The 17,678-nt window shown below is 42.6% G+C and overlaps 1 protein-coding gene across 3 annotated transcripts in view; it reads left to right on the top strand.

The window, feature by feature from the left end:
- COL4A1 (collagen type IV alpha 1 chain) overlaps positions 1-17,678 on the top strand; it is a 626,471-nt gene that overhangs the window by 580,735 nt on the left and 28,058 nt on the right. For all 3 annotated transcript variants that reach the window (XM_085622171.1, XM_085622169.1, XM_085622170.1), the window contains exons 42-44: positions 3,100-3,285; positions 8,699-8,832; positions 13,302-13,374. In XM_085622171.1, coding sequence (XP_085478297.1) covers positions 3,100-3,285; positions 8,699-8,832; positions 13,302-13,374 — 393 coding nt within the window. The remainder of the gene's footprint in view (positions 1-3,099; positions 3,286-8,698; positions 8,833-13,301; positions 13,375-17,678) is intronic.

The raw sequence follows: 17,678 nt of genomic DNA, 5'->3' as shown, positions 1-17,678 counted from the left end.
GGGTGTTGAAGCACTTTTTTCAGCGAGTAGCACACTACTCGGAACCTATAAAGGATTAGTGGTGAATTAGTATAGTGACATATGAAATTTGATAAGTGGACATGTTAGTTTGTTATTTTTATTGAAAAGGATATTGGAGGGATACAAGAGTGAAATATTTAGATTTTTTTGGGGGGGACGTCATAGCAGTAGTGGGGGGGCTTGGGATGAGTAAAAAGCGATGTGGAGGGGAAGAGTCAAAGGCAAGAGTTTAGAAAGGCTTGTTTTGGGGGATCAATCTAGTAAAAAGAGGTGTCAGATGGTGTAAGGAGGGGTAGATTAGGGGAGAGTCTAGAAAGGGCTATTTTCAGGGTCAGAGTAGTGTGGTATGGGGTTTGAGATGAATGGGAGAGTCGATGTAGAGGATATATTGATAGAGATATAGGGTGAGAAATAGGGTAGTGCATTGGAAAGAGTGGTAGAAAGAGGTTTGAGATAAGTCAGAGAGTTGAGGTAGAAGATATATTGAGAGAGGCAAAGGGTGAGAAATAGGGTAGTGCAATATGAAGTCTCAGGTTTTCGTTTTTTGAGTACACAAATTTCTCACTCACAACGGCTTCTCCAGTGTACAGTGGCAAAATGTAACATATTCCCTTGGTATCACGTTTTATTTACATTTAAGCATCGGTTCATTAGAACTGTGATTCAAAAAGCAACAGTTTAAGGAGTATAAAATCTCTGTTTCTTAGACTGTTCTATTTCCCTAATATCTTCTTAAACTTTCGCTGTAGCGAATGAATATATTTGTCTGTAAGCAGGAAGCGTATGCCTAAATTGAGCAACAACCTGTGCAGGATAATTCAGAACTTTATAGTAGGATTTATGTGCAAGTATCAAAGTAAGCTTCAAGTAAAGTTTTGTTAATATTTCAAAAATTCAGAAATGCTGCAGTCTGATTGACTTGAACAAACAGTCCCAATGAACATAATGAAAGCTGGTATGAGCAATCAGTGTCTTACATTGCTATTGCACTTTGGCGATTTATGCCTAATTGACTTTAGCCACAAGCAAGAAATACTTTTTGGGACAGGCTAATCTATCATTAACATCTTGTCATTCAAGAAATTACCTTCACTACACATGTTTTGCTGGGAGAACTTTGCAATTACATTCTAAATTCAAAGTAAGCTGATGCAAAATCTGTGCACAAAATACTGTACCAGCTTGAGACTAATTTTATTCTCCTGTGACTTTCAAACAAATGCCACCCATCCCCACACACCAAACCACAGCACACAGACATTTTTCACTATTTCACTGCACTTCACTGAGTCTTCATTCTTATCAAACAAGCAAGTGTTTCTTAAATCCTTCTTCAGTTTTAAAGGCTTCACAAGGGAAGTAAGCTGCACGGGCCCACTCATTCCAGAAATGCGGTATCAATTTGAGACTGCTTCTTTACATACCTGAGGCTGCTACACAAAACTGCAGCCATGTTGTGTCAATGACATTGATCATCCAAAACACTAACCAATCTGGTATTACAACACCCAATCTTTACTGTCAACACTGCAGTGATACTATCTATGCAAGGCCTTCAATGAGCTCAAAGCAAACAAATTATCGTACATACACCAACACTGCATTCAGTATATCACTGCACCATTGCCAGCCTTCATTTACTTTCTGAAACCAGAAAATAAGCATGTGTTTCTTGCCTCCCTCCATAGATAAGTTCAGCGCTTGCACAGGCTCTGCACAAAGTGTCATCTCCAAGAGCCGTTCACCATTCTCCTCCTGTGCAGCACCAGTCTGTCTTTCTGGATTATGGTATATAATCCAAAGGTTTAACCATAGTTCTGCATGTGAAGGTTTACCAAAATCTGTGTTTTTAGAACTAATGCAGATGTAACCTTTGTGCTAGTTCTGCGTTCCACCAAATGTACAATCAAGACACTTACATAAGCTTTTAGATTGCAAACACACAACAGTAGAAATGAAACAATAAAATGTATTAGTGTAGTTTAGGGATATAAAGCACTGCCTAAATTGGCAATCGTGTTATCAAATGATAAGAAATACCACTTTACCAAATTAACCAAGCAATGCTTAGCTTGGAACCGAAGATCTGGTGCCAGCTGAGCTTCATCTCAAAGATTTCTCCAAAATAGCAACACATGCATTCACACAATAGTTCAGCTGCAACATTTAGTCAATTTGTTTGTATTTGTCTTTGTATTGAATATTATGCTTGGCCTCCATTTTCACAGGCTTCCGCTTACAGTTACTAGCCTTTGTAAATTGAAAGGGTTTCCAATTATGTTCTGTTACTGAACGTGACACTTACCTAAACCAGATATTAAAATTTAACACCCACATTTGCTCTTGCATTCCAACTGAGGCCGTTGAGGTCAAATCCAAGCTAGAGCTGTCATCCTGAGTCCTGTTTTTACCTGCCAAAGTATCCAAATGTAGAAGGCATCTTTACACTGGAGCCCTTGCTGGGTTTGTTGCCATTTGCTCAACCATATGACCTCACCCAAATGAAAGGATTAGTCTTTAGCCTGGAAGCAGGACCTCGCCCCGTTTCAACCTCTATAGGCACTAACTTCTGCCTTTAGCATGAGTAAATCTGTGACTATAGCTAGGTGATAATTTATTTGACAAACATTTGTGAGCCCAGACAACCTCACAGGTATGTTGGTGTTCACCTACTTGGGGAGGCACTTTTGTACTGCAGCACCCATAGTCCACTCAGTTGAGCAAGTTTGCTCATATGTGACAGCACACCGCAGTCAAGGAATAATATGTGCGAGCAAGTCAATTTACGACTATAAAATCGTGTTTTGTGGCTATAGAACTTGATCTCACACTTATAAATGGATGTAATTAAGCACAGAAGTTCAACTTAAGGGTAAAATTACCTTTGACAATCTGTCCTGAATGTTTATAACTGCTTGCCAATTCATATTTTCAAGAATCACTAGAGTACATAGCTGTTTATTCATAGACAGACAGATGGTGAGATAGAGAGGTAGATGACAGCTAGATACTGGAAAAAACCCTATATATCTCTTGATGTTTTTGTGTCATGAAAATAATGCATTTTTTTATTCCTAGGTTTCAAAGGAGATAGTGGTGTACCAGGATTCCCAGGAGTAAGTGGATTCCCTGGCAGCAAAGGGGATAAAGGTCTTCCTGGTGCTCAAGGTCCTGAGGGCCGACAAGGATTTCCTGGACTGCCTGGCTCAGCGATAGAGGGACCGAAAGGAGCCAGAGGACCCCAGGGTCAACCAGGACTTGCAGGTACATGTGGTAATGTGAGGTGTTTTGCAGTAACTTTAGAGAAAAATCCCCAGTGTACCTAGGGTGTAGCAGTATACTGGCCAGCACCTACAGTCTATAACCTTATGTGGCAACTTGACATTTATTTTTAGCTGCATTGGTTAAATTGGTCTGGGTACACTAGCATTTCTTACCATAATATGATCAGATGCTGCTCATCCAATTCAGTCCATTCACAATGCTATCACAAATATTAAGGGTTACTGAGTGTGATCTGGAAATTTACAAAAGGAGCATGTGATGTGTTCAGGTAATGTTTGTTAGAAATGGGTTTTCTGGTTGGCTAGGGCATGCCCCTAAGACAGGCAGAAACCACCAGTCTAGTTAAGGCAAGAGAGTTACATGCTGAAGATAACCCCTGCTCACCCCCTTGGTAGCTTGGCACAAACAGTCAGGCTTATCCCAGAGGCAATGTGTAAAGCATTTGGGCAATCCACTCACACAGCAGCGACACATTAGGCACACCACAAAAGAATCTCCACACAAGGTTTTATAAAAATAGCCTTTGTATTATCCATAAACCACATCAGAGCATAATCACATATATATACTGTGCCACCTGGCACTAGGTATTACTGTACAGGGGATTATAAACATTACAGGGCCAATCGGGCCACTCTCATAACCATTAAAACACATAAGTAGTGAAAATAAAGAAGCAACCAGTAACTACTGGTAACCACTGTACTTGGCATAAACACATTATGCATAGATCAGATGAGGCATTAATTCTGAATTACTAGTGCGCCACAGTAACACTCATACGGTGCACACATTACCTCAGGGCCTTACGCCCAACCAAAACATGAGGTGAACACCAGATCAGCTGGCCTGCTCCTCGGGGGCCCGCCTTGGGCTTCCCTGCAATGCCCTCGGTCCCCAAGTCACGGCCTTCCTGGCTGCCAATGCAGCGCTCAGTTATGGGTACTATCCTCACATGGGGCGGGGTGTGCAACTCACCCTTGTCCTCCCCAATCATGTGTGCCCCACGTTACAGGTGCCCGCGACCTGGCGGTGCAGCTGTATAAACAAAATAGGCACCAATAGTGTGCCCTCCAAGCCCCACTCACTGGGGCTTCTCTTGTGCAGGGTAAATAGGCGGGCACCAACAGTGTGCCTTTTCGAGCCCCACTCACTGGGGATTCTCTCCCTTTCTGCCAATCGGGCCGGATCCTGGAGCTCCCAGTGAGCTCCTGCCCGGGTTCCTCAGTGGCTCATCCGCGGCCCGTGAGGTCCCGGAATTCTTGGGTCCCCTGTCTGCAGCGTCTCCTCTCCGTGCGCGGGCCACACCCACCACCAGGCTCAGCCCTTGCCTGGGTTCCATCAGGTCTCCACTTTCTGTCTTTCGGCCTTGCCCACAACCTGGTTGCTAGCTGGCTACCTTGAAACAAGCAGCCGCTCTCAAACGGCAGCTCTGTGCGGCCGGGGGCTTCCTCAGTGCAGAAATGGAGGGTAGGCTCCAACCCGCCTTCTCATGTCTCCAGACAATCCCGGCCAGGGATTCCTGCGGGTTTTGGTGTTTTCCTCACAGCCTGGGGAGACGTAGCAGAGCCCCGGCTGCCTACCACTGGAAATGCGTCAGGAGGCTCGGCCAGGAGCAGGAGAGCGCTTTCCTCGACTTGGCTCTCCCCTCTGTTGCTCCGGCCATAAACGAGAGGGAGGCGCTGCCCACGCTGCAGGGCACAAAGTGCTCCTCTCCTCACCTGGCACTCTGGTAATAAAAATGAAGGGCTCACAAGGTGCCAAGTCCCCAGTTCCTGAGAGTAGAGCTGGGCACAGTAATAGCAGGCAGGCTAGCACATAGGGACCCTAAGCAGATGGTCAATCTCTCCAGCCCCTCCCCAGCAGGTAACAGCTTGGTCCCAGATGGCAGTACCTCCTGGCAATCCAGCAACCTGCTGGCTACCTGTCCCAAGTAAGCACAACAGCACAGTTTACATGGGGTCACAGTCCCAATACTTATACCCTCTATGTTCTTTGTTCTCCCCCTGGCACAGGGCTATGTGCCCGGTCTAAACCAGTTCTGGGGAGGACTTAACATTTTATTTCCTGTGCACAACAACCTCCTTTTTAAGTGTAGGCTCCAGCCCCAGACACACCACAGGAGGGCGGAGCCAGCATTGTGGAAGGCAGGCAGAGTCCTATTCAGGGTCAGGTGCTACTCCTCCCACTACTCCAAATGCAGACTGGACTATTCAGCCTAGCGCTGACTCACCCAGCCCCTCTGGAGCCACTGCACCTCCCCAGCCCCTGTCATTCCAGAGCCAGACATGCAATATACATCAGGCAGGCACAAAGACACATAGCACACAGAAATGTCCACTTCTAAAAGTGGCATTTCTAAAATAGTGACAATAAATCTGCGCACACCATTACGCTGCATTTATTACCACTATTCCAAACATACCAAACTTGATCAAGCTACTCCTCTCAGATCAGGAAATACCCCTGAAACACTTATCAGGGAATCCCCAATGCATTCCTATGAGCGGGAAGCCTCACAGTAGTGAGAAACCAAAATGGCTGTTTGTCACTACCAGGACATGCCACACAGTTAAGGCACATGTCCTACCTTTTATCTACATTGCACCCTGCCCATAGGGCTAGCTAGGGCCTACCTTAGGGATGACTGATATGTAGTAAAAGGGGAGTCACAGACATGGCAACCACTTTATGTGCCACGTCACAGTGGCAGTAAACTGCATGTGCAGGCCCAGCAATGGCAGAGGACTGAGACAGGTTTGAAAGGCTATTTTGGTGGGTGGCGCAAACAGCGCTGCAAGCCCACCAGTAGCATTTAATTTACTGGCCCCGGGTATATGATATATCACTTTACAAGGGACTGATAGGTAAATTAAATACGTCAAACAGGTGTAGACCAATCTTATCACGTTTACCTTAGAGAGCACATGCACTTTACACTAGACAGCAGTGATAAAGTGCCCAGAGTCCTAAAACCACCAACACCAGGTCAGAAAAAATACCAGGAGGAAGGCAAAAAGTTCAGGGAAGACCCTGCAAAAAGGGCCAAGTCCAACGTTGTTACAATAGAATCACACTGGTCCTGATTCACAAACGTAAACATTCACGTTTGTGTAAAATTGCGCATTTTCAGTATTTACAAAAATGCATTTTACTAGTAAGTTTAAAAGTTCAGAAACTCCATAGTCGGGGTGTAGAATTCCACACATAAAAAAGATGGGACAGACCAATCTTTTTATGTGAGTTCTTCACCCCAACTACGGAGTCTCCACACTTGTAAACTTACTATTAAAATGCAGTTTTGTGAATAATGAAAAAACATGTAAATTCACCTTTGCGAATCAAGCCCCCTGAATGCAGTTGCAGATGAGAGGGATGGGCACATTTTGCTATTCTACTGCTATTGGAGGAGGATGTGTGGGACTTGGATGTTGTTTTCACATGGGATCTTGTTTAGAGATCTTCTGAAGAACACTAGAGCTGCCAATTGATTGAAGGGTGACCCTGTCTCACCAGTACATTGGCCTTAATTACGGATTAGCCACTAATATCAATTAGCTGATCCATGGAAATATGTGATATGTGCTTGAAGTTGGCAATAGTCCTGAAAAGTTAGATACTTTGCATAGAGAGAATATCTATAGACCATTTGCATTGGCAGTCAGGCGTAGGACCATAAATACAGAACCTCAGTGGGTAGAAGTGACAACAATTCCTGGATTAGTCTCTGTCCTCAAAAGAGTTGACCCAGAGAGTATTGTTTTACCCTCTATTGCATGATGTAGATTTGGCCACTCCTACTGCATTACCTGATTTCTTATTATATAACTTTGCCGTTGCTCAGTAAATGTTGATATGCCTTCATTGACAGTGAACATGTATGTTCTCTGATGTCTGAGGCCCTAGAAAAAACTTAGATGTGCAGATTGCACTTTATAAGTAAAATAAAGTCAATTTAGGCCTACAACACACCCTCAGATACTATAGGACTAAAAAGCTTACTATCAAGTGAGTTAACCAGGTACATAGTGGGGGGAACAGCCTTCGATTTCAGGGCATCCTTTAGAATTTGTCTGTTGTTGTGCAGGCTGTTATTGCAAGCCAGTTATTTATCCTCTCTCTTAAGGCTGGGGCTGATGATAGCAGTTTATTTATAGCAGTCCTTGCAATGAATTGAGAGCATGCACATCTACAACCCTGATAAAATAATAATATTAGGTTTTATATCATAATGGTCCTGGGTCTTACAGAAACTAACAAATGAAAAAGAGTAAATCCACCAGTGTAATGGAACAAAATTGAAATGTAAATCCTTAGTGACATTATGACAATTCTTCTTTAACTGTTGGATACCACAAACAAAATATTTTCTCACATTTGTTTGAGGAACTGTGTTGTTCCAACAAGCATCATTTGCTGTTTTAATCATGAGAACAATTGCTATTAACAACAATAGTGTCAACAAGAAACACCATTCATGTAAAGATGGGGCATAAACACAAGATATGTGAAAAATGTTCCGTAAGACCTGTGCATAAACAGCAGTTACCTATCATTGTTTTGTAGCAATGCCAGCCATAACTAAACTCAAGCAAAGTTAACACATGAATATTCTTGTGGATTAACTTTAAAATAGTTTTCATTTACAAAGAGCCGCATTTGATGATGGTTGAATGGTATCTAGATTAGATGATGCCAAGCACAAGTTATACCGGGCTGCCTCTTAAAGACTTAATAATTAATATTGTAGGAAAAATCCACTGAGAAATCTAGCAATTGTAATGAGTCAATTAAATAGTCAGACCTGGGATTTGAAGCCTGAGGTTTGTAAGAAGAATCAATACTGGCCTGAAAACAAAATGTGAGAAAGTTTACCATGACCCCTAAGGATTTTCTCTTGACCCAAATTTCTATCTAATCTGGCCTTGCTTTAAGGTCTGCAATAAACACAGCCCTAAAGAGAGAACACTGAGAAAGATCTAGCCAACTCATAAATTTGCCAGGAAATGCTTAATATGTGAGTGCAGGTATACATTTAGTTGCAATAATTTTCAATATACCTAGGGGTGATTGAATGAGTCATTTGGAATGAATTCAAAAGGAAGGCAAAAGTCAATCCAAAAGCTCTGTGATTCGTTTAAATTAATTATACAGGAACACTACCCAACCCTCTACTCAAAACCAAGATAGTTATAGGCAGCCTCCATCACTTTTCCTATACAGTAAATAATGCGTCGTGTGTACCTTTCCTGTGTTGTAATCACAAGTCCATGGATAAATCTGAGCTCTTACATTTGCCCAACCCTGTTCAAAACATATTTCTCAAAACCAATGTTCTTTAAAAAATGTAGTATTCATAGATTCCTGTTGTCTCATATGATTTACTTTTCAGGTCCACCTGGTCAAGAGGGATCTCCTGGTCCTGCTGGAATACCGGGAGCCAAAGGGGATAAAGGTGACTCTGGGTGGCCTGGGACACCTGGCTATCCAGGAATTAAAGGAGAAAAAGGATATCATGGAGTTACTGTGAGTCTATAAAAAAGAAAAAAACACCTGTTTCCATCTTGTGCAGATAAAAGTGCAATAATGTATTTGTGTAAATATGCAGGGCTATATCCTAATTCTGTGGTCTTTTAATGGATATAGGCAGCTGATATACAAATTAATGCAAAAGCAATTGCTATATTTCTCAGAATGGAGTGAATCACACAACATCCATTACCCTTCATTTGATCTGCTCACCTGGCTACTTTTCCTCACATAGACAGCTGTCTTTCATGCAGTCACACACACTCACTAATTAAGAACATCATGAAACATATCAGTGTTTCAGGAACCGTAGTTTAAACAATTAAGTAATTTCTCTATTTAAAAAGTTAAACTTGGCTCTATCTGCAAAGTTGTCCAAGACATCAGCCAACTCCAGACGTCTCAACCCATTTCTATTATCCTTTCATCTTTATGTTTTGAATAAGGCAGTTCAGCCTGTATCTCACACTCTCCTACCACTTCACTACTGATAGCACAACAAAACAAATCTAATTTAGTTAGAATTCCACGGAAAGACTTATCTGTCTGGGAGAATGACCCAAGACATCTGGAGAACTGGCTGGGAAAAGGACCAAACAGAAATCATTTTGTTATGCCTTAACTAGTACCACACTCTGCCCTTCCTTCTCCCCTCTTCTTTTTACACACAAAGATCCAGATTCACAAATATTATACTATGAATAGGCGTGTCTAACTTTAAGCTTAGATGTGACTGATACATTAATTTTCAAACTAAGAATCATGCACACTCCTAGTTTTTATTAGTATGCATATCTTAATCCTGTAAATAACTCACAGAAAATGCTTTGTGAATCAGGCCCTGAGATGATGCATAGAAGTCTAGGAAAACTAAAGCTGGGCATGCATACTCTTCCACTTCTGCCCTTGTCCTCAGGCAAACAATCCTCATTAATCAGGTGTGTAGCTTTGTGCATCTGCAAAGGATATATTCTTGTTTTTCTTCCAAAACATATTGTTTGACCTATAGAGAACTCCTTCATCTTCACCCCCATAAAATAAAGGTTTATTCTCTTCCCTTTCTAGATTCAGAAACACACCTTTTTAGGAGATTAAAAGATTATTAATTCATCAATATCATTGAATATCTAGTAACTCCAGAGTTTGTTTGTGTTCTGTGAATTTTGCATAGCTATCCGCTCAAATAATAGTTTCACCCCTCTGCTAACGCTTAAATTAGTGGCATATTTAAGAATGGGTTTGCGTCGCGCTTGCACCACGCAACATGGTGCATGTGTGACGCAAGTCCGATTTATCAAGCCACGCAATGCCACCTTGTGTGGCCCTGAGTAGGTTGATAAATGCAATGCAGAGCAAATTTATGCAGCACACATAGAAAGAGAAAAATGCCTCATGGGATTGTTTTTGTGCAGGAAGGTACCCCTTCTTCCACAACAACTATCCTCCATACAATACAGGCACCCTTACACCATGGTGCAAAAGTGCCTGCTGTAGGCAGTGAAAATGGCACCAGCACAGGGACAAAGGCAGGAATATGCTGTATTATTTTAAGTACAGCACATTCCTGCCCTTTCCCTGCCACTCAGCACAGTTCAAAAAGATGACTTGCTTTGCTGAGTGACTTTGCCATAAATATGACCCTTAGTACTTTGGAAAGACTCCATATGCCAAGTTCTAATTCTGAACATAAATATCACCAGATCCAAAATTATAAGCGATGGCCGCTTTTCACCAGACATAAGGACAACTAAAGTGTGCAAAAAGTAGGTGTAGACGCCCCCTAGTAATCATCTTTTATGTAGAATAACTTGCTCTCACATATAGCATATAGAGTGTGTCATTTCTTCTTAATACCTTGAACTTAAATGCAATTTCCAAAACCTTTTAAGTGAAAATGTATGACTTTAGAATGCCTTTTAAAGAAATGAGGACTATAACATTTCAGCGAAAACTAGTTGGTTGAAAACGTATTAATTGTACTTGCCTGTCCTGTTTGAAAGTATTTGTTGCATATTTTTCTAGTTTTTTTTTTTTTAGAAAACACCTGCAAACCTAACCCTAGCCATGTACTGAACCCGTATAATCCCACCTGAAATCATAATACTAATGTAACCCTTTTCTCTTACAGGAATAGTACCTAATGATAACGTTGACAATAACTCTAACCCACCACTATAAGACATCAGTGTTTAATAGCTCAATATACATTAAAAAAGAAATAAACCTGCCACCCACGCCATCCTTATAACTTGTAGTGACTTGAGTTGTGGTGGTAATGTCATTGCTAGAGCTGGCAGGGCAAGCTGCAGTGGCCTCGTGAGAATGGTCCTGGCACTTCCCTTCATAGAAATTAAGAACTATCTTGGAGCAACATGTTTATCTTTGATTAAAGGCTACAATTTAGCGGTATGCCGTTGGTTCCTTTCCCTTCCAGGGTCACCATGGTAAATGTTCTTCATATCTCATATCTAAACTTCTCAGATAAATGTTTATGTGCATCTTTCGTCTACTCTGGTTTCACTGGTTCAGAGACTGTGTACTTGACTTCCTAGATTGCTCCAATCTGAAAGCATAATACCAGCTTGGTCCAGGCTAGAGACTAAGCCATTGGCCGCTTTACGTTAAAATCTTTTCATATTAATCAGAAAACTAAACCTAATTGAACTCTACCCAAGTTATTCCCACCATCCTTTTTACCTTCTCTGCCTATCCAAACAGGTCTTCATGGTTGTCTAGCCTTAGAAATCAGTCAAAGAGACGCCGTAACCTTTTCTGCCAAACCTGTGAACCTGCATCCAGTTTCTTCTGAGCTTTAAAGAACAATACAAATCCTCAAATTATCTTGAATATATAGCATTTATTTATACAAATACATGTAAATACCTGCATTTTAGGGGCATTGATGTACCTTTGTCTTTTGTGAAAGATTCTCGTTGAACACCCTGGTTTCCCTGTGTTACAATAAAAATGCACATAACTGCCTACCTAATCAACCCTGGTGACTGACATAATACAGAACTTCTCCTGAAACACCCAACTCCGTGATAAATCAACCATTTACTGTGGACTCCACTTAACTGTTATTTGGAAACTCTGTTCCTTAGTAGGAATGGTCAAAATATTTCACCAGGAGACAAAAAGCATGTTTAATTCAGTCAATAATTGACTATGTCAACTCAATCTTACTAGCTACATGAAAAAACATACAAGTCAACTACAGTTCAACCAGCTGGCACAGCCATTTTCCTTGTATTGCCCTTCCTGATGTCTATGCTCTAACGGCCGGTTTATTTGAAAATTCCCAAAGTTCGGTCTTCTACTTTTTTGCTAATCCAGCATTCTCAGCAACTGCTGCGAAATTGTGGAATGCTCTTACGGTTCAGCTAAAGAAAAAATTAATTCAATCTTATTAGTAGCAGAATGAAACCCTTTTGGTGACAGTTGCACTGTTGCACTTAATAAGTAAACTAAACATAAACATAAACAGCTGTCATATACCCTAAGGATGACGCCGGACCTCAGATCAACATACCTTGAATTCTGCCTTTGGCTATGCATATTGTTGAAACATTTCAGCCAGATTCATTGACTGAAATAAAAAATTCTTTCATCCACTTGTCAGAATTTCAAAACACATAAAGTCATGCTGGAATGAGATGTTGCAAAGTTGGTATTTTACAAAGCATAACGTGATCTATGCAAAGACTGCTCTGTTGTTCCACCGAGGGAGGGAAACCCAGCAGTGGTGAATGCCACCAGGTTCTACAATTCTATTTTAGTTACAAATGAAAACTTTCTGTCCAATCCTATTTAGTTTGGAAGGCCATGTGATGTTTGCTCTCTTGTGACTGGCTGGATAGATATTTATGCTGCACTGTCATGGCATGAAAAATGATTTGGGATATCACATCTACAACCATTCCACAAACAGATAATGTTCAGGTGTTTCATATTTAGCATTCATTTGAATAGTGTCCTGCTAATTTAACTTGTTTTTCTGCTTTGCAATCTGTTTGCCATGGACGAAATTGCATTTGATCAGCTGCAAAAGGATTCAGCAACTGAATCCAGCACCACACTGGTAACTGATCAATAAGAATTTACCCTAAAATAGCAGTAGATGGACTTTGGCTAGTAAAAATGATTATAAGTGGCTACTGCGGGGGAGCTGATTGGTGCTTTTTATCCCACTAGCTGGTGTTTGCCATTAAAATGGGGGTGATTTATTACATAATGAGTGGACTTAATACAGAAATGACCAAAAAGACATTCAGAAGTAGGAAAAGGCAAGTAAATGCACGGTTTGATTTTAAATGCAAATTGGGTACAGCAAAGGGATTCCACTATTGGCACAACAATGAATGATAGTGAGAGAAAGGTGGTGAGATGACTCAGCAAAACTCTTATTGTACTTGGGGTCTCTCATTAAAGTACTGACTACTTGTTTGTGTCGTATTTATTCAAAGGGTGAACCTGGAACACCAGGAATTGCTGGACATAAAGGTGATGCAGGACCTCCGGGTGTTCCAGGATTTGAAGGTAGGAGAATGATATCTAAAGGCACCTTTTGATATTTTGCGTGCAGACAATTGTTCCTAATTGTTCATTGGTATGCCATCTCAAGTGAATGTGATTTTGCATTAAAAAAACTCTTTGGTTTAAAAGAATAAAGTGGAATAATAGGTGTCCTTGTAGCTAAATGATTGATCTTACCATCACAATACCTGCGCTCGTATCCCCACTGTAGAATTTTTTTTACCAACAATCTTGCGGTTCTGAACAAAAGAATTCCTGTTCCTGGGCCTTAAATCATAAATATGTATAATATAAATCTGTGCATTGTGGAATTATGAGGAGTATACTGTCCTATTTTTCCCCAGATTGCTCCATTACCACTTTGTATACCCACTCTGTTGCCAGTGTTCTAACATGTGCTCGTGTGGTAGAGAGATTTCATAAATAAATCACAGTAAGGCTAGAATCATGCAGAAATCCTGCACTTTGCTTTTACTTTAAGGATCCAATCACAAGTTGAGTAGTAATTTTGTTTCGGTCCAAAATTTTGCGAGAAATTGGGTTGTTGGTTGAGAGGGGTGTGATACCTGGTTAAGCAGCAACCACAATCCTTGTCAGGCTAAGGCACAAGCAAACTCAAAATTAGCTTGTGCTCAATGACCTTGGTTGCTTGGCACAGATAAGTCAGGCTTAACTTACAGGCATGTGTTAACTATTTGTGCAACACTTCAAACAGTAGCACACTGAAAACACTCCACAAAAGGATCCCACACCAGAATGGAAAAATAGAGCAGAATTTAATAAATAAATTAAGACCATGAAGACAAAAATCCAATCAGTAAAACTGAAGTTATGAATTTTTAAAGATTAAGGTGTAAAACAGTGCCATAAAGCGCCAACTGGGGCTATCTGATCGTGTTGGACCAGGTCAAAGCCACACTTTCAGGCCGACTGTGATTGAGTGCTATAGTCACCAGGTTAGGTCCGCCGAAGTTTTACCTCCTCAAGTTCGTGCCAAGAATCCTGTTTGCTTTGAAAAGGACCGCAAGGAGCAGGGAGAGCATCGGGGGAGGCACCTGGCGAAGCGCAAGGAGCCAGCTGGTGTTGCGGGCTGGCGTTACTGGAGCTTTGTGGTGGCGGTCCCCATGAGTGGTCGATGCTGCAGTGCGAATAGTCGGGCTGACAAAGCTTTGCGTTGGTTTGTAGTGCGAGCGGTGAGGTGTCAGTGCAAACAGGCCTATTTGCTGTTGCAAAGAGACCAAAAGCTTGATTTCAGCATCCTTGAGCCACATCAAGCGTCCAGGACCTGAGAGGCACCACTTGGGAGTCAGGAACTCACTGCAGCTCAGTCCAGGGCTGGTGCAGGATGTTGAAGAACCTTTTATGTTCCTGAAGCTCAGATCAGGAGGCTAGTAGACTAGCCCTTGGATTCACCCTGGTGTCCTGGGTTCAAGTTAGAGTTGCAGGTCCAGTTCTTCCAGCAGGGTAGCAGTGCATTCAGAGAAGCAGTACAGCTGAGGGGTAGCCCTTTCAGCAGCACATCAGTCCTTTCTGACAGAGTATTGATAGGTCCAGAAGTGTACTGAAGAGTTGGTGCCTGAGGTAATCTTGGTGTCCTGGTTCTGGAAGGTGGGAGATGCTTCTAGACAGTGGCTTTGAAGTGCATGGAATTCCCTGCCACCCCTGTCCTGGCTCCAACCTGGCTGCAGTGACAGTGTGGCATTGTTAGACAAAGCACTGGCTATTCAGTTGTGAATGGGGCTGTGCTCAGCCCAACCCACCCATCCTGCAAGCAGATGGCCCATTCAGGCACACCTAATCCCTCTATAGTGTAACTGTCTGGGTGGAATCCAAAAAGTCTAACTGTCAGTTACAGCCAGTCATGCGACCCAAGACAGGCTACAGGCACAAAAGTACTAAGGGCAGGAAAATGCAAACTTTCTAAAAGTCTAATTTTCAAAATTGTAATTGAAAATCCTACTTCACCATGTGTTAAGATTTCTCATTACAATTGCAAAGACAACAAACAAGAAAGGATTACCTGACCCGATTTGGAAATTACATCTTATTAAATGTAATAAGATAACTCCAATGTTATCCTATGGGACAGGTAGACCTTGCAGTAGTGGAAAACAAATTTGAGAGTTTTTCACTACCAGGACATGAAAAACTTAAATGTACACGCCCAACTTTTTAAATGCACCGCACTCTGACCTCTGTGCTGTCCAGGGTCTTCTCTAGGAATGACATATATGTAGTAAAAAAGAAGGTTTGGGCCTAGCAAAAGGTTTACTTTGCCAGGTTGAAATGACAGTTTGAAATTGCAAACACAGGCTCTGCAAATGCAGGCCTGAGACATGTTTAGAGTGCTACTTAAGTGGGCGGTACAACCAGTGCTGCAGGGCCACTAATAGCATTTAATTTCCAGGCCTTGGGCACAGGTAGTGCCACCTTACTAAGGACTTACAAGTAAATTAATTATGCCACTTGGGTATAAGCCAATTCTATCATGTTTTATGAAGAGAGCCAAAGCACTTTAGCACTGGTTAGTAGTGATAAAATGCACAGAGTCCTAAGGCCAACAAAAATGAATTCAGCAAAAATTGGAAGAGGAAGGCAAAAGGCCTGGGATTGGCCTTGAAGAGAGGGCCAGGTCCAACATGATCTCTTCCAACCTACAGTCAGAAGAGACTAATCAATAACTTGATGGACTTCCCTGCTTAGGCTATAGAATGTGAAAAATGGCCCTCCACTGCAGGGGCACTTGTCAATTCTATGGCCTTCTGAATTGAGTTGGATTCCCATATGTATACTCTTCTGACCCACTGAACTGACCCATGGGAAACCGTGTTCCTCACCTGTGGTCCAGGTCTGTGGAGCACCTAACCTTAACTTGTTCACAGATGCATCCCAGTAGATAGAGTACTACCATGACCAACAAAGTGATGTGGCCCATTCCACCCCTTGGATCAGACTTGTCTTCCTAATCCAAGGAACACTATGCCCATAAGGACAACAACAAACAGAGGCCTCTGACAGCAGTCAGTGCCAAGAGCCAGGCCCCAGGTCATCCAGGGTTCTCTGACTTCTGAAGTTTCTCAAAGGAGGGGGCAGTAGCCTGGTGCAGGCCTCCAGCCCTCTACCTCTGTGACAGTGCAGGGAGTCCTCCCAGAGTCCATCTTGGGGTGCTCTTTTCTCAAAACTGGTAACCGCTGGTCCTCCCAGGGTGGACTGTTTCCATCCACTGCCCCTCCAACTGGGCCTCTTTATCCTCCTCTCTGGAGTAGTACCTCCAGAAAAAGGAACAGGTAGGGCACCTTGGGCGACTGCCTCACCTTGCTCCATTTACACTGTGGAGCTCCCACCGCCTCTTGATGTAGACCAGTTCCCTTGCTTGTGCTCCCAGTGGGAGCAACCCAAGCACTGGGTCTGGAAATGGGACACCCGGGGCCGCAACCCATTAAAACATGCCCTCCTATACTTAGAAGGGGCACATGAACCCTTTTCCCCCCACACTATACTGGCATCTTTCTGGGTCATTGTGTACCTCTCCCCCACTCTGTTGGAGGGCTCCTGACCCACCCTCCTGAGGTTCACTCCCCAATGCCTCCCCGGACACTCTGGTACTAATTCAGAGGTCTGCCTCATTTGCAAGCTCCCTGGGGTCAGTAAGTTTGCAGTCAAACAGGTGTTGGCGTGGCTTTGGAAAACAGTGACTGTACATGTGCTCTCTGGTGATCAAACTGTACAGCCTTTCATAGGTGTTTACCTCACTACCCTTCACCAAACCATCAAGTGCCTTACACAAGGAACCCACAAAACCGCCCCAGGACTGGTGAGACAGTTTCTGACTTTCCCTGAACCTCGACCTGTACTCTTCTGGGGTGAATCCATATTTCTTGACAAGGATATCCTTCATGGGAAATATGTCATTGTGTCCCCCTTCTCTAGGGCCAGTAAGGCATCCCTCCCCTCATCAGGTATATGTCTTCAGAGGCCAGCTCCCCAATTCTCATCAGAAATCCTGTGCATCTCTAGAGGTACTTCATATGCCCCAAACCACCTGTAAATGTTACTCCCACCTCAAAGCCAGGCACCATGACCCTGGGTATGTGGACCCTTCCTTCAGCACTGGTCACTGTATTTTCTCTGCCACCATTCCAACTGGACCCTGACAGCTGTTTCACCTTCAAGTAAGTCCAGCTCCTTAAGGCTCAGTTCAAGGGCCAATAAGATATTTCCCTCTGCCAAGGCTCTCACAGCCACAGCATTCTTTTGTTCTGTCTCTTTAGCAAGTTATTCCTGGTCTAAGGCCCTCTCAGCCTCAG

The sequence above is a fragment of the Triturus cristatus genome, chromosome 8 (genome assembly GCF_964204655.1).
Source record: "Triturus cristatus chromosome 8, aTriCri1.1, whole genome shotgun sequence".
Classification (NCBI taxonomy): Eukaryota; Metazoa; Chordata; class Amphibia; order Caudata; family Salamandridae; genus Triturus; species Triturus cristatus.
This window is presented reverse-complemented; position numbering and strand designations above follow the sequence as displayed.